Here is a 25,563-nt window from a genome sequence, read left to right as displayed (position 1 = left end):
CCTTATCTATTTAAGGCACGCATTTAAATATAAATTCAGCAATTCAAGCTGCCTAGTTATATCTTTCTGCTGTGCAAGTAGAAAGCCTTTCTAATGCTTACATTTTCCCTAGTGTAGACATGTTTTGCTTGGTTATTATTTAATAACATTGTTAGTATTAACAGTTTTAGTTAGTATTAGTGTTCTCTTTATCTTAAAAATAGACTTCTGCTCTTAATATTTCACTAGTTACAGCTTACTGCTGACAATTCGTTCTGTTCAGTGCCACAGTTTCTAACCAGGTGTTGTTCATTTTAAACTGTGTACTCCATGGCTGTGGTGGGTGACATTTTAAAGCACAGTTCTGAATGATGGCAGAGTGGGTGCAGTGTGGTCTGCACTATACTGGGCAAGGGGCCAGAATGACATGGCCAAGACCTTGTGCTTAATAAAAGACCAAGGAAAGCTGACAGAGGAGCTTTTAAACGCACAATCCTCTGTGTAATGACATTCATTTTAAACTTGCACCCTGCTGTATTAAACTGAAGCAATGCGTAAGTTATTGCATTGAAGAAAACATCTTTAGCCTACACTTCCTTCTTTGAGGCAAGAATATAGTCTGCAGTGAAAAAAGAGGGTTATTTACTAATCTATATGGAGTTCAAATCTTTATTTAAGCCAGTATTATGTTGATTTAAATGATTTAAATTTAAAATATATTTTTTAATAATAGAAATAATGATAAACCTAATTTGGGTCATGTCAAGTTTTTAATATGTGAGCTAGAAATTTGAAAGGGTCCTGTAATACTGTACATTTCCTTTTCAGGATGGAGGCTATGTTGCTACTGTTTACACTTGAAGTATAACTCGTTTTGAGGAAAACCTCATTTTCCCTCCATGTGCTGTAAATAAAACCAAGGGCTTGCTCACTGGTATTACAGTGGTATGAGAAATAGTGATTAAAATACTTCAGCTCAGTGCAAGAACACGGTATTAATCCTTGCGTAGCACGTAGCAAAAACCTTAACTTACACGTGGTCCGAAAGACGTTAATATCAAGTGCCGAATAGTTACTTAAAATAAACCGCAAGAATACTGTAATATCACTCGGCTGTATCTGCTACCTGCTGCGTAATACCCGCATGTAGCCATGAATCCTGTTCTGAATATAATTCACACTCATCAGAGGAAGAGAACGATCAAGGTAATTCTACCCCTGAGCTAGTCTTGTTAAGGAGGAATGAGATTTTGCTTCGTTGTGTTTCATGTCATTCCTCAGCTGTTTCGAGATGTGAGGCTGCTTGCTGTCCGCCTACAGGTATCATCTGTGAAAGGGAATTGATGTCTCCGTGGGCCCTAACCTGTTTAAATAAAGCCAGCTAAAAAAGGATGAAAAGCATAGTTCCTGGTGGCGTCTGAATTGGGAAACCGCGCCTGTAGGTTGTAGCTTCTACACGGTCTCCAGCGGATGACCAGAGGACGTGGGGGTTCAGCGCTCCTGAAAAGGATGCACGGACAACTTGTTGCACTGCGGTTCTGACATTCTCTTTTTCGCACGACTTGATTTTATAATGGAAAGCAGCATCTGGCGTGTGACACTTTATTTTTTTTTCATTTGTGATGAGACAGTCATTTTGTCTGCTAGATCAAGTTACAAATCGCCTGACACATCTGTTGAAAATGTCTACATGTTCAAATGTGCTTAGGCTTTAAGCCTTCCTCTTATCTAACCGGCATATGAATGTGAGAAGTATACAGTATATGGACTGCAATCTGTCTCTTGCAAGGATCACCGCCCAATGGCAAAGCTTGACGGAACATTTAATCAGTTCTCCTTGATCGTGTTAATAAAAGTTACCTGTTAAAGTAAAAAAAAAAATCGGGGGGGTTTGCAATATTTTTCAGAGCTGCTGGCTTGTCATAGCAAGAGAGAGATGGGTGCACACGAAGGCTTTGGCCTGTCCTTGAGCCGCTCTGAATCTGGGAGCGACATTGTGGAATTGCACACCTGCAAGGTCACGCAATTGCTGAGATCTCATCTGCTCTGGGCAGCACACAATCTGCCGAGATCTGATATATCGCTCACTGATAATACTTTATTCAATCAATCATAGCTCCCTAATTTACAGAGCTCCCAGTCCTGGAGCATAAAGCTATTGTACATGTTATGTAAAGAAAGTATCTTTAATAAAGCCCCAGATGAGTGCCATGCCCGAAGACCACAGTGTTATTGATGTTTTCACTGGTTTTCCTGCTTTATGGCCGGCTCATGCTATCTAGTGGCAACATATAGTATTGCATTTCAGTTCGTTTTTGTTGGCGAATGATTTATCTTTCCAGTTTATAAGAGAATATTTAAAAGGAAAGCCTTCACATGACCACACAATGGATTTGGAGTTAAGTCTTTACAGAACTGCAAGCACATTCAACGTTGTCTCAGTGGTGGTGTTCTATTTCCTCATATTTCCTGTATTGCTTTGCAATCAAGCAGTGCTCAGGAGGAAACATACTGTAAACTGCCCTTTCTGTAACAGCAAACAACAGACAAATGATAAGCTCTTGACCTCTCACATTTATGGTCTAGTGCATGAAACACACCTCACTTAAATTAGAATTTTTATTGTCTCTGGGGAATATTGGATTAAATAAATATCAAACTGACCTCCAAAGAAGCATAATGTGCCTTCACTTAAACCTGAAAGTGGCTCACCATATGCAAATCAACTGGCATTCTGATCATCAAGTGAATCATAGTGTCTGAGTCAGATGGGATCAAAGAACACAGCATAAACAGGAGCAGGAGATTCTAAGAGCTGTTCTGCTTCTCCACCTCAACCAACCCCTCTGTCGATTTAGAATGGAAACATAAGAAAAGTTGCAAAATAAAGGAGGTCACTCAGCCCATCTTTCAAGTTTGATAATCAGGAGCTATGTAAATTTAAACTGTAATCTATCTGTTTCCGGAAGGACCCCAGTTAGGACCTCAGCCATCTTTCTAGGAAATCCGTTCTAGAGACCCTCAGTTCACTGTGTCAAGAAGGATTTCCTATTCTCCAACCAAAATATGGTAGCAATTTCAATTCTAGGTCTTTGTTTTACTGCCGAGTCTTAAGTAATTCCACTTGCTCAAGACCAGCCAGAGTTTATATTAAATGCCGGGAGCTTGGGCACCAGCAGATCAAAATTGAAACATCAGTTGACACCACCATTCTTCCAGTCTAATGTTCTATAAGAAATCATTATTCTGGCTATTATCAGTGCCCTTTACAATTTTATATAATTAAAGCTATTTTCCTCTCATTGTTCTTTATTCTAGCCTAGACTTCTCAGATGTGTTTCCTGGAGGGCCACTGTGTCTTGACATTTTGTCTCCTTAAAGCACCAGTGTCTGTAGAGCACAGAGACACTGTCTGTAGACTGAGATGGAATGAAAACCTGAAGACAGACTTCTTCAGAACTGGATGCACATTTTCCAAAGACTCTTGGTTCCTTTAGGCTGTCAGTATATGACAATCACTCAAGACCAGGAATCATTCCCTTTGAAACCAATGAAGAGTGAAACGGCTTGGGCCAGTGAGGTGAGGAGTGGCTCCAGGAGGAGTGGGATTCTGATGCCCAGGACCGGGCCGCAGATCATTTTATTGACATGACAAATTTGGAGAAACAGAAAACATTTAAAGAAGTGTTTATAACATGTACCTGTTTTACTGTCCATTCCATGTAAAAAACAATAGCTCTACAAAATATCACACCAATGCTGTTCTTCATGAACCAATGCATTTAAACCATTACTGCATAATCTGATTGTATTTTTAAATTAAATTGCTTTAGAGGTAATTATGTTTCTTCAGTTAATGAGGATCAGTCTAGGATTCTGGGAGTGTAGTGCACTTTGTACTGCAGAGCTGGGTCCAAGTAGTTAAAGGGAGGAGGGTTCACATGCTCTGGGATGTAGTCCGTTGTCACTGGAGGAATCCTGTGGAAAAACCACATCAGAGAGGAATAAGTCACAAGCAAATAAGGGAAAAGTTACTGCTCTGTTCCTTCTCCATCCATCTACCCGCTGTTGCTGATAGGAACAGGCCCATTCTGGAACAGCTTACGGTACATCTGACCATTGTGACATTATCTTTTATACAAAAGAGATGAAATCCCACTGAGGATGTCAGCAGAATGGATGGGTGATATGTCTCCCTCCTATTCTACCTTGTGTGCGTCTGATCTCTCATGTCTTGCAGGGAGGTTACCTCTGGTGGAAAGAATCTGTGGTGAATGTACTGTAGGTGATCCAAAAAGAGAAAAACTCTACTAAACGCTTCACATTTGTCCCGATCGTAAACCCCTCTTAATGGATCGCCTGGCTTTGGACTTTTGCCCCGACACGGATTCCCCTTTTGGACTCAGCTCTGGATTGTTTGCCTCGGCCACACCTCCCCCGAACACCAGCGCACCACGGACTTCATTCCTGACCCCGCATGCTTTTTTTCCCCATATTTTCCTCACTTACCCCGGATTGTGTCGTCTGCATAGGGTCCGGAAAGAACTCTTACGTTACAACATTGGGCTCTGACCTTTTTGTGAACCTGTAACATCCTTGTTTGTGAGTCAAGGGACCCAGTGCCTTTGCTTATGCAGAGAGCAAACTGGCTATTATAAATCATTATGGGATATATTAATATTAATTAGCAGGACGTGTATCACAATTCTAGGAAGCAGAAACTCCACATGGGGATTTAATTCTGCTTGTCAACAAAAAACTTATTAGGGGTCACAAACCCGAGTTAGTGTGGTTTTAATAGCAGGCAGAAGTCACTGTTATGGGATATCGTAAGCTGAACTATTCCAGTATTTCGATATATGGTGAAACACTTACCCTCCCCCAGCAGCCTTCTTTCTTGTGCAAAATAAGCAGGCCAGCACAGTAAGGAGAAGCAGTAGTAACAGTGGAATCCCGATGCCCAGTACCAGCCCCAAGATCAGTGAGTCATTGTTCTTGAGGGTGGCCACCTCCACAACTACAGTTTTATTATCTGATCCACGCTCTGACAACAACAAATTCATTTCTGTGATTACAAGATTACAGTATGATAGCAGACAATCTCTGGCTAATATTATCAAACTGTATTAAATCCATAGGGAGTACAGCCAGAATACAAGAAAATGCTCCAATACTTGGAACTATAGGGAACTAAATACCTTAATGTAAAATACCTTCTCCCTTCTATGTAACATCTCTTGCCATGTTTAATTTTATTTTACTAAATAATTACAGGTTCTCAGTAACAATAGAGTGTGCGGCTGTATTTAATTGTCTGTTTAAAAGTACTCCTTATGCTTCATTCACACTCAACTTACAGTAACCACCGTGCTTTGCAGGACTGTGACTTAAGGGCTTTGACCCACTCTTACCTAACGTGCAGGATTTTGACTCAATATCTGCTGTCCCATTACAGATACACCTGTAGCCACCATAAGTGTTTCTGCACAATGCAGGTTCAGCACACACTGCCTCCCCAGATTTACATTCATCCAGGTCTGGACCCAAAAGACAGGAAAATGCAGTTTTCAGAGGAATCCTCATTTGTACCTTACTGCACTTTCTACACAGGTTGTTGTTTACCATGTTATCTACGAATTTCAGCAAAATTCGTTTCTAATAAGCAACTGGAGCCCCTGCTGATAACAGAAGGCATGCAGAAGAAGTCCCAGTCCTGAACTGAACCAGAAGCTGTGAGGCAGCAGTGCTACCACTGTGCCTCCTCCTACTGTTCCATTTCCTATTATATACACTATGTGCAGCTGGGTCTCTTGTTTAATAAGGCTGAGTCTCTAGTCTAGTAAAACTGCTTTTGCTTAAGAATTTGTAAAGGTAGTTCCTGGAATGCACTTGGCAAAAATGATTTTAACATTGCACCAAGCTCTGTAGGCCTTATTTCTTTACTTTCGTAACACCAGTACTTCCCTATCTCACTTCCTCTTGTTCCCCTCTCAGTAGTCTGTTGAGAGGCTATATTTGGCTAGAGTAGAGAGCATGGAGAACAACCTGTGACGGAAATAGCACAACAACAAACATAATACTGTATTTAAAAAGAACAATAAACCAAAATGCACTTGCACCAACATGCATATTAGGAAAACAGACCTTTATAAATTGATGCTGTTGTTTCCAACCTTGAACTATGGTACCTTAGCTAGCCATCCGTGCTATGGCTTAGTGTGTTTTGCCTTGACTCATCTTTGACCATGGTAATATGTGTAATTCGTTTGATATTTTGAAAAACATTGAATCCCCTACATTTGCATGAGACATCATCACCGAAGAGGCACATGCAAACACTGACTAAGCTGTCTGCTGCTGCGAACAAACATTTGCATTTTATTGTGAATCACAGAATGTGTAAATACTGGTGTACAGGTCCTGCAAGATGAACAGTTCAGTTTCTGTGTTTTAACTCTTTTGTTGATTTTTATTTTAGTTTCCATTAACAATGGATGGTAAATAGTATTGGCCATCACGCTTAATGTCTTAACAGTTGATGAAGTTTCTATAGACAATGGCCTGTGTCTGTATACTACAGAAGAATAAAGCTGGCTTCACTACAGAATTTCATTATACCTATTATTAATAAAATAACTTTGATGACACTGTCAGCTAGAGAATTCCTAATACTTAGACGAAAATGTTATCTTGATTTAATATAATCATAGTGACAGAAGTGCACTTAACAATATGTTTAAATAGTAAGTGGTTGATACAATTTAAAAGATCAGAACACTTCAGTACCTCCAACTGAAATGGTTCCAGAGTGGATGTTATAGAATTGGCTGACCCGTGTGAGGTAGTCTCTCACATACCAGTGAGGTGTGTCAGTGGATACATTGATCTGGTACTCATCTGTGGAGCTGCTGGCTGACTGTCTCTTCCAGCTGGCATTGTAGAACTTGTTCTGGAAGCCCGTGGACAGAATATTGCTGAGCTGCAAGGGGGAAAGAGCAGCAGAACTGATACCAGTCTCTAGGAAAAACCAAGTTACTCAACCAGTAACAGCTCTTGCTCAGAACACGGAATGAGCTGCATGGTCAAGATTTCGCCAGTTCCAGATATTTCATAAAATGACTGTCACCAGGATTTCCCTAGCAGTGATGCACAAATTGCCAAGAGTTACCAGGATTGAGTAAGCTTGATTAGATGTGGATAATCTTGAATTGTAACACAACCCTTCAAGTTCCTAGGTGCCTTGTAGAGCATATAGTAAGAGCCAGCTCTTCAGCAAGGCACTGTGGTGCCTGAAGCATAAGAAATGACAAATGGTTGTGACAAGCAAGTGTGTTGCAGATGTGCATGGGCAGAGGTTATATCATTAAATCAGACTCAATTAAAAGAGGGCAATTACAAACCGGGAGGGTATAAAAGAAGAAAATCAAAAGTTGAGAAGCTGGTTTAAACCTTATTACCACTGCTACAAAGTGAAGCTTTAAAAGCAAGACATCTTCAGCTGCCTATTTATCCCCTGACATGTTGGTAGGCTCTGGATTTTCTCTTTGTCAAGCCAAACAGGAACAGGTAACAGGAAAGAGAAAACTGACTTTTATTCCCCACTTGTTGTCTGGGATTATCCTGTATGTCCTTAATTATTCTTACAGCCTGTAGGTGGGTAAATGTTCTGTAGTAGGAGCAACCCTTCAGCACAATCTGCAGCCCTTACTTCATCAACATGGTGGTTGGGAGAACTCAGAAGCTTATTCCATTTGAGAGAGCAGATGAAAATATTCCATCCTGGCAAGAAAGGAATGATTGTTTAACTGGGATGGAAAGACAACAGAATAAAACAGCATTTCTAGATATCTAGTGACAGATTTTCCTCAATGGGGACAACAGAATCGTCTATTCTATTAAAAAAGTAAATTAATCCATTCTGTTAAGACTACCTATATAGGTATACTACGCAATAATAAATCATTGAGACTAAGGCCTTAGTTTACTCTGCAAAAATCTTTTTACTTTATATTTAATAGCACTGTAAAACCATGGGACTGCAGAATAGTAAGTAATCTGATAAATTAATTAAGCTTACGCCATGGCTTATTTTGCAAAAATCTAATATTAACTGCTTTGCTTTGCTCGAGAATGTGTTTTTTTGAGGGAATTTCTGTTAAATAAACCATTTTAGTGACTTTACCTGGTGGATTCGCTGAATCACCTGCAAGATGGAGAGAGAGGAAGTTTTTATATGAATGCATTTGAATTATGTTTTCACAAGCAGGATAACTTTCAAGATTCGGTGTAGGCGTTTTATAGTTACTTTTTCTTTAAGAATAAGACTGAAGTCTGTGAGCCACTTCCATGCTCGTGGCACCTTCTATGTGATTTTTGAGTACCTTACTTTAATGTGTGATTCTCCTGGTAAATATGAGTATGATAATATAAGTTAGGAGCTACAAAAAATAACGTGAGCTCACTCACGTACCACAGCTGTCCGAGTCTTGAGTGTCCTGATACCTGCAGTAGCACTTCAAAGAGCCAATGGTGTTGACACACTCAAACTTGGCACTGGGGCAGGCTGAAGGGACCAAGCATTCATTAATGTCTGCAGGGGGAGAGCACAACAAGGTAGGAATGGCAGCATTTGCAAATCCCAATAACCACCTAAGGACCAACTGCAGGGTAAGAGTTATAATTAAATAATGGTTTACATTTTCGCAGCTTATCTATAGCTTGTCATTGACGCATCATATATGCCTGAGAATCAAGTCAATTGCCTGATAGGAAGACCAGGCTCTGTTAGTTTCGATTGGGCTTTTGTGAACTGTTCTACACTGTTGGTCAGACAGTCCTGGTTTGACCAACCTGTGCAATTGAATCCGTCTCCGGTGAAGCCAGGCTTGCAGCGGCAGGTGTAGTTGTGCCCAGTGCTGTAGCACTCTGCCATTCTGTGGCAGGGGAAAGGGAAAGGGGGGAGGCAGAAATCTAGGAGAAAATACGACAGGTGGACTTGTAACTGAGGATATGAGATTATGAGCTATAAAGACATTTTATAGACTAGGCATATTTTCTAAGACCCTTGGGGAAAAAAAAAACATTGTGACTTCTCCTGAATTCTACTCAAGCAGTGGAACATTGAAGCCCAGCCTAAACGTCCTTTAGTTGCTTTTTGAAGGCACCCTTAGTGCTTATGTGAGAAGGATTTCGCCTTACCGTTCTCAAAACACTTATAGCCCTCCTTGTCTTGGTGCACGGTTCGTGGCGGGCACTGGCCACAGGAGAAGAGATCTGGTGAGGGACGGTTGGTGCAGGACACCCCAGGGAAACATGGTTGGCCCTTGCAGGCGTTAGTGGTGTCAGAGCAGTACCTCCCAGCATAGCCCTTAGGACACAAGCACCCCACCACCTGGGGCAACACATTACCAAAAGAGATGGCTGAAACACTGTACAGTATGTTAAGGTGCTGACTCTGACCTAGTCATTGATGTCTGCAAGGCCACAAGTACTAATTCACAAGGAAAGTGATATCCACACACAGGAAAAGATTCCTGTCTATATATGTAAACAATAAAGGCACGTTGCCGTGGAACACTGCCATATTGTTTGTTTTTAAAGACAGACCACATACTCTCTTATAAGATCATATCGGTTTCACTATGTATTCGAGCCAGACATTTTAACAGTTTGTTAATACGAGGTGTGTGTGTGTTTATCTTTAGTTTTCTTTAACAAGACACTTCTCTTTATTCTCTGACATGCTCCTGGACACATCCAGAGAGCACTCCTTGCAAATTACATCTTAAAACTCTCCTCTCCTCCTGTTTTCTTCTGATTTATTTACTTCTTGGCATTCTTCTCCGTGAGCAGACTGAAGATAAAAGCAAAAGTGGTTCTGGAAAGCTTATTTTATTTCGGGATTGGGACTTTAGTGGGTCGACGACAAAAATGTGAGTGTAGCTGTTACGTAGACTAGTTGGAAGGTATGTGCTTTCTCCAGCTGAAATTCTTTATATAACCAAATAAGAAGACCACCTGTGACCACTACAGGCGAACACTGATGTAACAACTGCCATGGTTTATAGAAAAGAGCTCTCCAAATCTGCATCAGAGACCTTTAGTGAAGATCATGTGTTTGGTAGTCTCTCTACCAGGAATTTACCTGGAATTTCCCTCCAAGATGACTTTCTACAATGCTCTTGTACTGGCATGTCCCTCCATTAAAACAGCTACACATCTGAATGACAGGGCTGAGAATGGAGCCAGACAGCTGGTCATTGGCCTTCACAGTAAGAACCACTGGCTTAATGCTGAAAGGAGTCCAGGTGAGCACACCATCAGCTAGGGGAATAACAAACAGGAAGCTTATCAGTCACCGGGAGATTCTAATAATTGAGAAACACAACACCTTTATGATTGTTTTAAAATACTATTAACCTTCTTATGACCTGAAACAGAAAGGGTGGTGGTTCTTACTAATAGTAGCTCCAGGAGGACGGGGAGGGAGCAGGGAGAAGCTCACAGAGTCGTTGTTTGAATCCCGAGCTGTGAAGGGAACCTTGACTGTGACGTTCACTTTGCACTGGATCACCATGGGGCCAGTCAGTATGGGAGGCATGTTTCCTGAAGAACATGTATCACAGGCAGACAAACAGAGCAATGTAATACTGTGCAAAATGAGAAAGGTAAAGATTGGTTCTGTTTCTTTTGCTGGTGGAAGATGAGTTGTTACCTTGGACAGGACTCACCAAAAATGATTGCCAGCTGTTCATATCTCTCCTTGTACTGTGCAGTCTCCAGGCCCAAGCTGGTGTTGTTGGTGGCCAGGATGTCATGGACACACTGTGTGTTGCCTAGGCAACGTTCCCTCAGGTCCCCCAGGTGCTGGGGACTGACCGATAGCAGCTCTTCTGTGGAGACTGGGTAGAATGCCTGGGGCGGAGCTGATTGCAGGAGACTTTCTGGTATTGGAACAGCCCCTGTCAGACACACACACACACACACACACATCACAGAAACTTCATCCCAGTCCGAAACCATTCAACTCTTTCTGGCATTACTTCCACAATCAGTTTTTGCAGAAGCTATAGAGAAAACATAACTCTAAAACTGCAGAAGGTTTTCTATAGTTTCACACTACACTTGGGTGGTGCAGGAATGAGTGACATCATGTTGTGTTTAGTTGTAGAATATCAGAGCCTCAATCCACTTCATGGACAGTACCAGCTATTGTTTGACCTGGGAGACAGTATTAATCTGTTCTGCTAAATAATACACCACAAGAACTGAAGTGTCAGCTTATTTTGACCTTAAATGTCATTTTAGACATATGATACAAACTATTATATATTTAGAACTTAGGACATGTATTGTTGGCCTTTCCCCAACAACATAAATCTCCCTTTTAAACCATAATTACTGGTATTTAAGTGATGCATCCCAGTTAAAAGAAAAGTACAGTCTGCTTTTGGATGCTTTCTTCAAATCATAATTTTATATGCTGAATTTGTATTTCCAGACTATATACCCTGGTATGTCTATTTTATGCAGCAGTAGGATTTTATGCAGCAGATATCATGTTCTGCAAATGTTGGAAGATCAATACACAATTATAAAACACAAAATAAATTGGAGCCTAAATTAGGTTATTAAAGGTACGAGCTATAAATCAAACAGGTTTGGGTGCTGCGTTCCAGTTGCAGGACAAAATACTCAGCAGTACATGGAGGCTCAAAATAAGTTTAAAGGGGTGTCAGGTTACCAAAAATAAACACCATAAACCAGAAGCCCTACTTATATTACACTTTTCACCTACATTTTCAGCTCTCATGCCCTTTTACTTTGCAGAACTCTCTTTTAATATGTACTGTGTTCTCTAATCTCTAGCAGGGGAACACAACTTTTGTCACCAAGCCTGCTAAATCTATCTTCTGGATGGAAATAAATGTTATACAAGCAAAAGCAGCCAATACTGAACTCCACATATAAAACTTTTTTTTCATTCCTTTAAATCTTCAAATCTTTTAGCAAAAAGTATAACGTATTTAATTAGTCTAATCAAATATACTTTACTTTCAAAAAAATCTGCTGCAGGTAATTTAGACATTTTTTAAGTCTGTGTCCTGTTAGTCCTTAGTCCTGTTAGTTTGGTTGCTAAACCAAACTCTGTAGGTGTTCTATCCAGATGTAGATGGGAGCTCTAACCTAATTTACCTGACTCTCCTGGAGCTGCTCATTAATGGCTAGATTGACATTATTTTGGTGGCCTGGAGCTCCTGTACCATGTATGCCCAGGGGAAAATAATCACAGTGGAAAAAAAAGGAATTATCTCTGTATATACAGTAAATGGGTTTAGTATTGAAATGAGTGCTTAGACACCATGAGAAAACAAGACCCTCAAGTAGTGAAAGCAGAAAAGAGAAATGGCACAGAAAATAAATATGCAGATGCAAAGTGAAATATAACAATAAGATAATAACTATTTGTTCCGCACTTTCTAGAACCTTTAAAAGCCCTGGTATGAGACCACAAATATGAGGCTCTGTCCCCAGCCCTCTTTCTCTGGCTTGCAGCGGTTTGTTATGAATGCCCAGACGCAGGAGTGCTCACAGGAGAGGCCGAAGGTGTATAACTCATCCTCAGACGGAGGGTTGCCATGGTAAAATGCCAGCCGCTGTCCATTGGAAAGAAGGAAATCATCAGTGCGTTTGCTGCTCCACAGCCCCAGCAGCCCCACTGTGCGGCTGTAGAAGGACTGAGGCACGTCCACCACAACACTCAGGTATCCTGTCCTGCCCCGGGACACTGTGACCCACAGCCCTTCTGGGTAGACCACTGCACACTGCTTCACAGTCGCACACCGCACCGCAAAGCCCTGCTGGCTGAAGAACTTTCCTCCTGCAAAGCAACAGGCCAGTCAATATATATATGCTAGAAACACTTTTATGAAGTTCCAGTATCTTTATTAACTATATCAAATTTATTGTATACTGTGTATGAAGTGCTTTCCATCCAAAGGGACCACAAAGTGCTTTAGATATAAAAATGTAATTGCAAACTTTCTCTGTTCATTCTTCTGCTTCACATCCCAAATTCTCTTTCTTAGCAAATCCTTGTAATGAGAGCTACAGCCCTGTTTCTGTCATCTGTCATTCTGTCATGTTTCTGAAAATCAAGTGCTTAACATATAAATTTCAAGCTCCTGCTGCGGCAGGAAGGTTTATCTCGAGCTGCCCGAGGTGATAAAACATTATCAGAATGATAAACCCTTTAAAAAATCTGTTGAGCTGCAGTTTGCTGACTTGTTTTTCAGTCTTACCAGCTGATACATCAACTTGTCTATCATCCACCAGCACAGTGAGCCCATCTCCCGCATCAGTGCGTTGCCACTCCACCTGTTAACAAAAGAAAGATGTACACAGCATGCCTGTTAGCAATGTAGCGTTGCAGCAGGAATTAAGATATAAAGGAATTGCTTCTGTTCTGAGAGTGTAGGTGGTTGTATCTCATTCATCGATCAAGTCAATGTCGCTGACTTAAAGAAGCGTCCTGCTGAATAGAACTAGAATGTCAAAGTCAATCCCAGTTCAAGGTCTTTGTTTCTGTTTAAACACCAAAGCGTTTCTGGAAGAAGGGGTCACTCACTTTGCCGATCCCCTGGTAGAAGGCTGCCAGCCGCACCACAGCGGTGACTCTAGAAGTCTGTCCTGCTGTTGTGACCAGGGCTGTCTGTGCCTGCAGAGTGAACGTGTTGGCGCCATTGCTGGAGGACAGTCTGGTGAGGACAAATTCCCCCAGCCCTTTGAAGGAGTACTCTGTCCCATCAAAGGTCTTGAAGTGCAGACTTCCATACACCAGCCCTGAGAAGAGCAGAAGCTATTTATTACCAACAGTGCTTTAGAGTCATGAAACAAAAACACTGTGTATGACAAGAGTACACTATGAGTTGATCACCTGATTGTACTTTGCAATACATCAAGCCACTTCTCAGGAATGAAAATCATAAAGCTTTAACTTCAGAAATCTCATGCATGCTGCCTTTCATGCACACGGGAAGTTGTCTATTTCCATTGCTTTGCAAAATATTTTCTACTTTAAAAATGTACTTAATGTTGGAGAAAAATAGAAACTCCAGATATTTCTGGATGTGGCTTCTTCTAGGTATTCTCAGCATCTTCATGTGTTCTGCCCGGATGTTTGCTTGATGTTTAGTTGAGGGCTTACACTTTCACTGAGAGGAGGTGTATATCTGTGTCTATACTGACATCTGCTGGTTTAGATTTTGTCATAATTCAAGCATCGATTTTAAACTAAGCTTACCTTTTCCTTAATCTTAATTTTGTTGAAACTTGTTTGATCTTTTTTTAAATACCTTTACGCTGCATTCCTGTGTAGTTTGCACAAATAAGAACATCATATAACATGAAGAAATTTCCATGATGGTACTTGCAGTGCAGTAACAATCCTATCAAGTACAGGATCTCAACAATCTTAAGTATTTGCTCAGAGGCCCTGTTTCATGTAGCATTCTTAATCAGTCATAAATGGTTAGGTTTTAAGTTCATAACACATAAATATAGTCATGAAATACATATCCTGCATGACTTTCTTTAAGGAGCCAGAATTAAAGCAATTATTTGTGTCGCTTACAAAAGTAATGCTTTTTATAACAAATTTGACTGATTTTAATTTTGAATTTTAGATTTGTATACCCTAATGAAACCTATATGTTTTTGTATAGAATGGGAGCATTTCTGTAGAAACCTTCAGTCTACTTTCAAAAGGGTGTGATTAATCTGGTCTGACACTGAAATAATGCAGCTTGCAAGCCCTATTTCATTTGACAGCTAAAAACGGGAACCCTCAAGGAAGGGTTAATAACAATGCTTTAATAACCAGATACTGGCAGTGACGAATTTATCAAAAGGACACTTTGTTAAACAAACAAAAGGGTGCCTATTTCCTAGCTGTGCACCAGCCCTCACCAATGGCCCCATGTGCGTACTGTTCACAGCGGTCTGCTGGCCTCTTGCTGTAGTACAACTGGCAGAGAGGGGACTGCACACAGCACCACTGGAATGGCAGAAGGTCCTTCTCTGCAAGTAAGACAAAGATTGGTGAATTCACAAACTTGAAGAGACACGTCACAGATCTGAGCATTCATCAGCCTTCTTGATGTGAGGTTTCAAAGTGACGCAGTTGAAAGAATGTTAATGATAAGTATCTCAAGAATGCTGGATTGAATAGTGATCTGTAAACTGTGAATACTGCTGATTGGGCACTTGACTGCGGTGAATTAGTGGAAATACATATATCTGTATCTGTTCTTTCTACCAATAGAGTGGAAGGCTCCTATTGGTTTAGCTGACCTCATCAGAAGGCAACTGGGAAGACTGGGTGGAGTTCATGTTCACAACTCATTGTTGAGTCTGTTGCCTGATCAGAGGATCATTTCACCCTATGCAAGGAGAGAAAGCTCAACAGACTTCAATCTCCCAAACTGTTATCCTCAAGTGCGATAAGTGGGTTGTTTTGAATTGGGCAATTAGGAAAGACAGGGAGTAGGTGATTTACAGGGCCTCCAAAAAATATGTATATATTTTAAAGCACTTGAACTGAAGACAAAAAGAGCCTTTTTACCAATGTAATCCTGCACACTGGAGACTGTGAAGTAGCGCTCACTGTATCCTGCCACCAGATAGCCCTCGGTGTCATACACACACTTCTGTCCAGCGCCATGGTGGTTGGCCAGGAGAGACTGGTAGACGAGCCCAGAGGCACGCAGACCACGTAGCTGCTGCACAATAGGTGCTTGCTTGGAAGGCAGAGTTTCCAGGATGAAACTCTGGTCCTCTGTAGCCTGGGCCTTGTGACAGGGACAAGCAGGAATGCCTTCAGTCCAGGATGAAGGGGGTGGTTCTCTTTGGGCCCAAAGCTGGCACTTCCCGCGGGGCTCTGTCTCCTTTTCTACAGCAGGTCTGCTCAGCTCATACACCCACTGGCCCAACTGCCCCGTGTTCCCTAGTGCCTGGTTGGGTCTGTGGCTGCCCCCTGGCCCATAGGTATTGTTCTGCTGGGAATGAGGCTCATTGTAGTAAACATCCTTCCCGTCAGTATATCCTCTGAGTGCTCTGTGAAACAGCCTCTGCCCGGGACTCCAGTTCATGTCCCCAAACTTCAGGAGTGCAAAGGACTGATAGCCATCCGTGGTCAGGATACACTGGAATGTGTTGGTCTGGGAAAACCACAAAAGCACAGGTTCAAACATTATACTTTCTAGTAATTCCTCTTTCATATTTTCATTTAAGCATAGTTATTGAGAGGATGTGTGGTACACAAACAGTACGATGGTGAATGCCCTCTCTAGACAGTTATTTGGTTTCTTTTCTTGTCTTTCACAAATGTCTTGTACCAGAGATATCCAATATCTAGGTTAGCTTCTTGGCAAGGATGCATTTGGTTCTTTAAAAAAAAAACAGAATTTGTGACTGCAACTTGACACTTTTCAAATGAGATGAAAGTGGATTTGTCTAATGTCGCTGTCAGTTTGTCAGCATAACTGGCTGCATCCTCTATACAAATTAAATTTCCTCTGTTAAGTATATCCAGGGAGCAAAGTGAATTTCTGTTTTAATTAATTGGGAGACAGTGGAGAGGAAGAGCTCTTATATCTCTTCCTTTCAAGGGTCACATTGGGGTGGAATTAAATGTTCCATAAAAACACTCCCAGAGGTAGATCATCTAATTCTGGTTACTTTAATCTTGTTTACAACAAGAACAGTTACACAGAATTAGAGAAATCAAAGAATTAACTGAAGCATTACATCATTCCATTTTCCTAAACGGATGTAACATAATGGAAACTAGCCAACTGCTGTCAGGAATCAAAAAGGACAGTAGATGGCAGCATCTACTAGATGGCTTTGGGGTCTTTTATGAGCTCATAGTTACACACGGAGTTATACTGTAATATGAATTTGCAGTATTCTGTTAACAGAACATCATGTGAACACATGCTGACATCAAACCATAATGTGTGTAGCTCTGAACAGCACAAACCTGTAATATTGCTACCTTTCTATGTTTCAGTGATATACAATATTGAATACAATAGTCATCATTGTCTTGCTGATCTCATTAGGTTACAGCCCAGATCCTGAAATGTGCTGTTCAATCTAAAGAGCTTTCTCTGCTTTTAAAAAGTAGATCAAATGGAAGCTGGAGCTATTTGAAGGGGTAATCCTGCATGGTCAAGTGGGTTCAAAGATTCAAAAGGATCATCCACATAATCTTTTCTGAGGGCCCTGGGTTCAATTCTGGACCAAGGGGTGCTATCTGCATGGACGTTGTATATTTTTAGACTCTAATGTCTAAAAAAAACCTTATTTCTACACACTTTGCATATTGTTTAGCAAACTGTGGTTTGAGCTGATATATACCTTAAAAATCTCTGGTGGTACGGATCTGGGAATTGTGCTATACAACAAACAGATGAAATTAGCATTTTGTAGCAGATTTGACATACCCCTGAATCATGAGCTGGATTTGAAGAACGTGGTAATTTTCAAAACCAGCCCATCAGAGCCTTTAACTACTCAGTGTACATTTAGTTGAAGTGTGAACTCTAGGGAGGTTTAAAAGGTTTCTTTACAAGAGCTACTCATACTACTGTACCTCAGACAAGTTGACTTTCTGATAGGACACAGGCAGCACATGATCCCATGTGATTTTCAGGATCCATGTTGGTGTGAATGTTGAATCCCCCTTATGCTGTAAATACCTGCTCACATCCGCTGCAGTTCGATTCAACACAGTCTGGGAATAAACATCCAAGGTGCTTGACTGGCTGTATTCCTAGTGACACAAAGGGAAAAAGTTGGAGGGTTCTCCATCTATTTTCTAATCGCTTTTTCCAATTCGGGGTCACTGGGGAGCTGGTGGGGTTAACCCTGGATGGGACACCAGTTCATTCTAGGGCACACAGACACAGACAAGCACTCACTCACGCCATGGTCAATTTTCCTAGAAGCTAATTTACTTACTAGTATGTTTTTGGACTGTGTGTGGAGACCGGTGCATATGGCGGAAACCCACATGAACACATGCAGAACATACAAACTCCACACAGATAGCACCACAGCTCTGGAATTGAATCCAGGACCCCAGCACTGCAAGGCAGCAATGATAACCACGGCACCACTGATAGCAAATCTTTTGAAAACTTAACCTGGGAACTTGCATTACTAGTCCACTAGCACAGGCCTACCTGATAAAACAGTTTGCCTTCTCCTAGGGTGAGATCGGCATCATTCCAGAACACAGCCAACATGGGAATGGTTTCATTACCACTGAATCCATCCTGGTACGGGCTGGGAAAAAGGTACTTCTCATTGGTATCCACAGACTGGAACTGAATCAAGCCATTGTCTGAAAACTAGCACAAGACAGACAGAAAACCTTGATTCTTTTTCTTTCCTCTATCAGCAGCTGTGAACACTGAAGGCATATTTTTGGCAGGTCACAGCCGCACAGATACGTATGTTTTATGGCGGAACGAAGTATTTATTCTGAAGAAAAAACATGCAATTTATGTTTCATTATGTTATCGTGGAAACAATACATTTTATACACTTTGCACAAAAATACATCTAAATAATCCCTTCTATGTATTTTACCTTTATATATAATATATACTGTATATCATTTTGGCCTGACAGACAATGAAAGGAAGATTTGGAAAAAATTCTGGAACATTGACAATAATGGCCATTTGCTACTTACATACAACCTGTCCCACAGTGACCCCAGGAAAGGGAAACCCATTGGTGGAACAATATAGGGGGAGGTGACATCTGCTCCTGCTGCCTGCACTGTCCTGTCCCCCACAGTCTCTCCATAAGGGTAAAGCACACTCTCTGCCCAGGAGACAGTTACCAGTCACATACTGTACACACAGCCTTCACGTGCGCAATATACCTTTGGCACCTTTAACTGAAATAAAAACTTTCCCTCTTCATACTTCATACTCTTCTTACTCTTCTTACTATTCATTCTACACACAAACCTATGCACAATTCCAGAAAATCATTCTGTTTAACCAAAGTAGAAATCCTGCTGGATGCATGACTAAAATCCTTAAAGATTCCTGCCGACAGGATACCATTAAGATTCCTTTTTTTTTCCTCTGTGGAGGATTCCTGTGCATAATTGTAGGTATCTATATTTATACCAGGCCCAAACGTCCAGGATTTTATAAGTCTTATTTGAAAAGAGACCAGCACTGTCTGTAAAATATTGAATATAAACATTTTTAGCTCAAATATGTTTGGGTACTGGAGTAATATATTCAAATAGAGCAAAGATAGTGTGTCTTATAGGTATTATTTTTAAATTGTATCAGGTGCAGAAAATGTCGCAGTTCTCCAACCTCTAATGGCTTCCTTAAATCAATGGCAAACATTTTCAGGTAATTTGTTTAAGAGGAAGACCGATTAAGTCGCAGATTAAATTAACTTTATTAAAACTGTGAGATGGGCACCATAGTTTGAAGTAGATCCTTTAAAAACTTTCACTGTATTATCATACAGGCTTAAAAAATCCTGCAAGGGTTTGGGCCTAGTATAAATATGGATACCTCTAATTATGTAATTAATCCTCCACAGATGAAAAAACTATTCCTAAGGGTGTCTTGCAGCATGTTTGCAGAAATCTTTAAACATGTTAGCCATAAATCCTGCAGAGTTATACAAATGTACAGTTATTATTACTGCTGTTAATGCAACAATGAAACAGTAGTTTAGGATGTATATCTAAGGATGTTTACAAATATATATTCACATGCATGAGAGTATGAGACAACAAAAAAAGCAACACACCCTTCACTGCCATGTGATCACAGAAGGTGCTGTAGGCCAAACAGGTGCAGCTATAGGAGCCTGGTAAGTTCTCGCAGCTACTGCGGGCTGGGCAGGAGAGCGCAGAATCACACTCATTGATGTCAAGGCAGGTGCTCCCATTCCTTGTCCAGCCTGGATTACACTGGCAGGAGAAGCTCCCCACTGTGTTAACACAAGTGGCATGGGCACGGCACGGTCCCCTGTCCATCTCACATTCGTCAACGTCTGAACAGATAGTGCCACTTGCAAAGAACCCAGCAGCGCACACACACATGTAGGAGCCTGGGGTGTTGACGCACTGGGCCTGCTTGTGGCAAGGTGACTGCAGAATAGAGCACTCATCCACATCATCGCACTGTACCCCATCCCCAGAGTGACCTGTGAGGCACTCACAGTGGTAGGATCCAGGCTGGTTGATGCACTTGGCAGATGGATGGCAGACGCCCGTCTTATTCAGGCATTCATCCACATCAGTGCAAGAGCTTCCATTGTTTTTAAATCCATCTGGACAAGAGCACTCGAAAGAGCCGGGCGTGTTGATGCAGATCTGGCCTCTGGAGCAGGGGTTGCTGTTCAGGCATTCGTTAATGTCCCTGCAGACTTGTCCCTCCCCTTCGTAGCCACTGCTGCACTGGCAGAGGAAGGAACCCGCAGTGTTCCAACAGAGCGCTTCCTCGGGACATGCATTCGCGGTTTCGTTGCACTCGTCAACGTCGATGCAGCTCGTCTCGTGGAGAATAAAGCCACTATTACACAGGCACTCATAGGAACCTACTCTGTTGAAGCAGCTGGAGTAGATGCCACATTCTGTAGAATTCAGAGAGCATTCGTCAATATCAATGCAGTCAGTTTCATTGACTTGGAACCCATCGTTGCACAAGCATTCATAGGATCCGGGGGTGTTGATGCACGACCCGTTACCACACAGCAGGCTATGTCCAGGTGCAGAGCACTCATTTATATCTTCACACAGGGACCCGTTGCCTGTGAAGCCTGCCTGGCACTGACAAAAGTAGCCCCCTTCTGCGTTGACACATGAGCTGTCGGGAGGGCATGTTGCATCGTCAAGACACTCGTCGATATCGTTGCAGTGCGTAGCGTTGGCCTGAAAGCCGTCCCAGCAATCGCAGTGGAATGACCCCATGCTGTTTTGACAACTGGCCCTGTGGGGACACCGCTCCAGACCTGAGGCACATTCGTCCAGGTCACTGCAGTGGGTGCCATTGCCCGTGAACCCAGGCTGGCAGCGGCAGTAGAAGGAACCCAGCAGATCCACACAGTCGGCGTGCTGATGGCAGACCGAGCTGCCATTCTGGCAGTCATGGATGTTCACGCACGTGCCTTCACTGTAGAAGAAACCCTCTGTGCAGGAGCACAGGTAAGAACCCGGTGTGTTTCTGCACTCTTTATTGCTTTCACAGGCAGACGGCGAGTCACATTCGTCCAAATCGGCACAGCTGAAGCCGTTGCCCTGGAAGCCCGTCAGACACTGGCAGCTGTAGGACCCTACCGAGTTGAGGCAGAGGGCATCCTTGCTGCAGCTGTGAGACGAGCCATGTGCACATTCATCCAGATCGTGACACTCAAATCCTGAGCCCATCATGCCTGTGGGACAGGTGCAGCGGAAGGCTCCAGGCATGTTAGTGCAGTTGGCGGAAGGGAAGCATCCTCCATTTTGGGTTTGGCATTCATCAACGTCTATAATTCATCACCAAAATGTAAAGTGTCAGGGAATATGTCCAGAAAGGTTTGAGTTTATATCTCAAAGTAATCTATCCATAAATGAAAACACAGCAAAACAACCAAGGTTTAATCAGGAAGTGGCTGAGCCTTACCAGAGCAGTTCTTTCCCTCTCCAGTGAAGCCACTCAGGCACTTGCAGAAGTAACTCCCCAGGGTGTTGACGCACTGTGCGAACTCGCTGCACTCCTGTCTGCCATCCACACACTCCTCCACGTCTGGGGAGTGATTGTTCAAGAGTAAAACATGAACAGAAGTGTGAATGGAAACAGAAACCCAAACTACACATTGTGGTGTCAAGTAAATTAAAACTGAGGCTCGTCAATTAACTTTGATTCAGTTTAGTTTAAGTGTCTGATTATACCAATCTTTTTTTATACCAGAAAGCACTTATTCCAAGGGATATGCAGTTATATGCACTTATATATCTTATATATGCACTTATATATAACAATCTGAGTGCAAGACTTTACTCAAGGATACAATAGTAGTGTCCCACTGAGGATTTGAAACCACTACCTTCCAGTTACATGACTAAAGTCTTAACCACTTCTCTCCTAATTAACCAGAGATATTTCCATGAAGGTGGTCTGTTTTTATGACAAGTATAAAAAATTCTATAAGACAGCTGGCATCATAAATCTTTTTTTTATTTAAATGCACTGAAGATGTTAAAAATGCAGTTTAATAGAATTTTTCAAGACTCTGGTTACCTTTTCTATTATTTAACCTGAAAAAATTAAACTCAATGTCAGACACTGAAAGAAGTCCTCCTCAGACTTCAAGATTAATATGTGTTTTTTAGCACATCACAGCCTTTGTATTTTATGAGACCTTCTGGAAATGCTCTAGACGTGTTTTTACTTACCAATGCATGATGTTCCATTTTGTCTGTATCCTGTTTTGCAGATGCAGGTGAAAGATCCAGGTGTGTTGACACATTCTGTCTCATTTTCTGGACAAACATGTTCCTCACATTCATCAATATCAGCACAGCTCAATCCATCTCCTTCAAACCCAACATCACATACACACTGGTATTTGTTTGCAGCCAAATGGCACAATCCTTTAGGATCGCATATGGGATTGCACTTTAGTATGGGAGGTGCACAAGTGTCATTATATGCAATGGTGCCATTTAAGCAGGAACAAACATGGGACCCTGGAGAATTGATGCAAACAGTACCAAGGGGGCAAGTGCTATTTGACATGGTGCATTCATTCTGATCCTCACAGGAATAGCCGTCTCCATCAAAGCCCTCCAAACACTGGCAGAAGAACCCCCCAGGGAAATTAGTACATGAGGCGCTGGTGTGACAGACACCCACTGGGGAACATTCATTGACGTCTTCACACAGGGATCCATTCCCTGTGAACCCAGCTTTGCAAGTGCAGACAAACGAACCGAAAGTGTTGAGGCAAGTGGCATTGGTATGGCATGGGTTACTAAGGCATTCATCAATGTCAGTGCAAACAATTCCACCACTTGACTTGGAGAAACCCTTTTCACAGAGGCACTGGTAAGAACCCTGTGAGTTAACACATTGTTCATTAGACTGGCAAGGCCCTGGGCTTATCTGACATTCATCGATGTCTTCGCAAATGGTTCCATTGATAAGCTGAAATCCACGGCTACACTGACAAAAGAAGGAGCCCTTACTGTTTATGCAAGTGGCATTGTGAAGGCAACCACCATTCTGAACTTTGCACTCGTCTATATCCTGACATCGTGTGGCCCCGTCACCAGAGTAGCCCACTTTGCAACTGCAGCTGTAGGAACCAGGCTGGTTGGCACAAAGAGCATCCGTGTGGCACAGTGTGCTGCTTTGTGAACACTCGTCAATGTCCATGCATGCAGTACCATTGCCGTTATAGCCAGCTCTGCATTTACATGAAAATGAACCTGGAACATTTTCACACGTGGCATGCTGGCTGCAGAGGTTTAGCGCACATTCATCTATGTCTTTGCACACAGTGCCATTGAAGGCAAACCCTGAGCTGCAGTCACATCTAAAGGATCCTCCTGTGTTCACACAAGTGGCACTGGCTGGACAGATGGTAGGAGTGGAGCATTCATCAATATCAGTGCACAACTTTCCTCCACCTTCAAAGCCAGTTCTGCAAGAGCAATTGTAGCCACCCAGGACATTGATGCAGTTGGCGTTGGGATCACAGCTGTTGGGAATGGCACACTCATTGACATCCACACAGGTTAAACCATTTCCGGTGAAGCCAGAGCTACATGTGCAGCTGTAAGAGCCTGGTGTGTTGATACAGATGGCAAAAGGGCTGCAGAAACTGCTGGCACACTCATTGATGTCTGAGCATGTCCTGCCATTGTTCTCATAGCCCCTGTCGCACATACACTGGTAAGTACCAGGGAGGTTCTTACATCCTTTGTACCCAAATGAGGAAGAGCACACTCCTGGGGTCTCAGAACATTCGTCAATGTCTAAGCATAAGTAGTTCCCATTACCCTTATATCCACTGTTGCACGTGCAGGTGTAAGAGCCGGGGTTGTTAGTACAGGTGGCATTCCAATGGCAAATCCCCCGTCTCGTGCACTCGTTCACATCAGTGCACGTGAACCCGTTTCCAGTGAAGCCAGTCATACACAGGCAGCTCCTGCTCCCTGCCGTGTTGGTGCAGATGGCGTTAGTGTCGCAGCCGCCATTGTCAACCTGACACTCATTGACATCCTCACACTCGACCCCGTTCCCCGTGTACCCCGACTGGCACAGACATCTGTAGCTACCTGGTGTGTTGACACAGGTGGCCTTGCTGTGGCATGAATGCAAGCCCATGGCACACTCATCCACGTCAGCACACTGGATTCCATTCCCATTGTACCCTATCTTGCACACACACACCACACCCCCTGCCATCGTGTTCATGCACTGCGCATCGCTGTGGCATTTCTGGCCGACATTGAGACAGTCACTCAGTTCAGCTGCAAAAAAAAAAGTAAACATACAATCACAGTTATGTCTGTACCTGCCTTGAGCATATTGTGATAAGAGTACGGCAGAAAACAGCAAAATGATGCTAGATTCTACTCAACACAATACAGAGTTCATGCCCAGGTGAAGTAAAGGGTTAAAAGAAATATATTCTGGGATACTTCAGACTGAAAACCCCATAATTCATCTGGGTTGCAACGGAAATTAGAAGGGGATTCACTTTTTCCTGAAGTCACTCACCAGCTGACGAGGAGCAGAGTGTCACCACCAGTGAGGTCACGCACAGCAGGATTCTGGAAGACAGGGAGGGGTCAGAGGACACAGAGCACATGCTTTGACATGCAGGTTGAAGATAGTATCAATCTGTTCTGAAGCTGACACAATAGCACATGTAAGACACTTCATCAAGTGCACTGTATTTGTTTCCTTTCTGCAATTACTTCTATTAGCTTTTACTTAATCTCTTATATTTATACACAAATCCTGTTTCTAGAATAGCAAAACATGTAATACAAGATATGACTTTGTAACCTGTTCCAACATAGAACATAGCATCTTCAGACACAAATGTTTTGATGTGGGTTTCTGACTGCCTAGCTTGGTTCATTAGCCGTCAGGGCTGAGAGAAGATGGAATGTGTTGCATACAACAAGCCATATAGAGCACAGTGACAAAATGAAGCATGTTCCTGAAAAAATGGGGTACTGAAGCTGCAATAGGAAAAAAAGTAAATGAGGTCCACATAAATAAAACTCCTGAAACCCCAGCTTGTTGAAGATGTAAAAGATGACCCCTTCCAGCTCAGTGCCGCGCTTCCTGTGGCTCGTCACTGGTGAAAGCCACACCTCAGTACTTTAATATTGGCTAATGTATCGATCTTCCACAGTGTTCTCTCACCTCCCTCACTCTTTGCCATCCAGGCCTGACACTTATCAGTCTATTTAATCTCTTTTTTAATCACTGTTTCCACCATGTGGGTATAGATAAATAGATCTATACAAGCACA

The 25,563-nt window shown here is 42.3% G+C and overlaps 2 protein-coding genes across 2 annotated transcripts; both read right to left on the bottom strand.

The window, feature by feature from the left end:
* Positions 1-3,683: 3,683 nt before the first annotated feature.
* On the bottom strand, positions 3,684-21,497 carry LOC148646265 (uncharacterized). Its single transcript, XM_088610538.1, has 21 exons — positions 19,837-21,497; positions 18,743-18,876; positions 18,228-18,395; positions 17,636-17,815; positions 15,602-16,196; positions 14,947-15,057; positions 13,607-13,821; positions 13,281-13,356; positions 12,572-12,859; positions 10,710-10,940; positions 10,438-10,584; positions 10,124-10,302; positions 9,178-9,370; positions 8,830-8,949; positions 8,450-8,569; positions 8,162-8,182; positions 7,688-7,758; positions 6,766-6,958; positions 5,391-5,516; positions 4,855-5,023; positions 3,684-3,957 (listed from the first exon to the last, which is right to left on the bottom strand). Exons 1-21 carry the CDS (start codon positions 21,494-21,496, stop codon positions 3,843-3,845), a joined length of 5,112 nt encoding a protein of 1,703 aa, XP_088466664.1. The 5' UTR covers position 21,497; the 3' UTR covers positions 3,684-3,842.
* Positions 21,498-21,666: 169 nt separating this feature from the next.
* On the bottom strand, positions 21,667-24,923 carry LOC148646264 (uncharacterized). The gene is made up of 3 exons (XM_088610536.1): positions 24,798-24,923; positions 22,466-24,547; positions 21,667-21,815 (listed from the first exon to the last, which is right to left on the bottom strand). Exons 1-3 carry the CDS (start codon positions 24,886-24,888, stop codon positions 21,667-21,669), a joined length of 2,322 nt encoding a protein of 773 aa, XP_088466662.1. The 5' UTR covers positions 24,889-24,923.
* Between the last annotated feature and the right edge of the window lie 640 nt (positions 24,924-25,563).

Source organism: Lepisosteus platostomus, chromosome 17 (assembly GCF_059453375.1).
Source record: "Lepisosteus platostomus isolate fLepPlt1 chromosome 17, fLepPlt1.hap1, whole genome shotgun sequence".
Classification (NCBI taxonomy): domain Eukaryota; kingdom Metazoa; phylum Chordata; class Actinopteri; order Semionotiformes; family Lepisosteidae; genus Lepisosteus; species Lepisosteus platostomus.
Note: the sequence above shows the minus strand (reverse complement) of the source record. Positions and strands in the feature narration are given on the sequence as shown.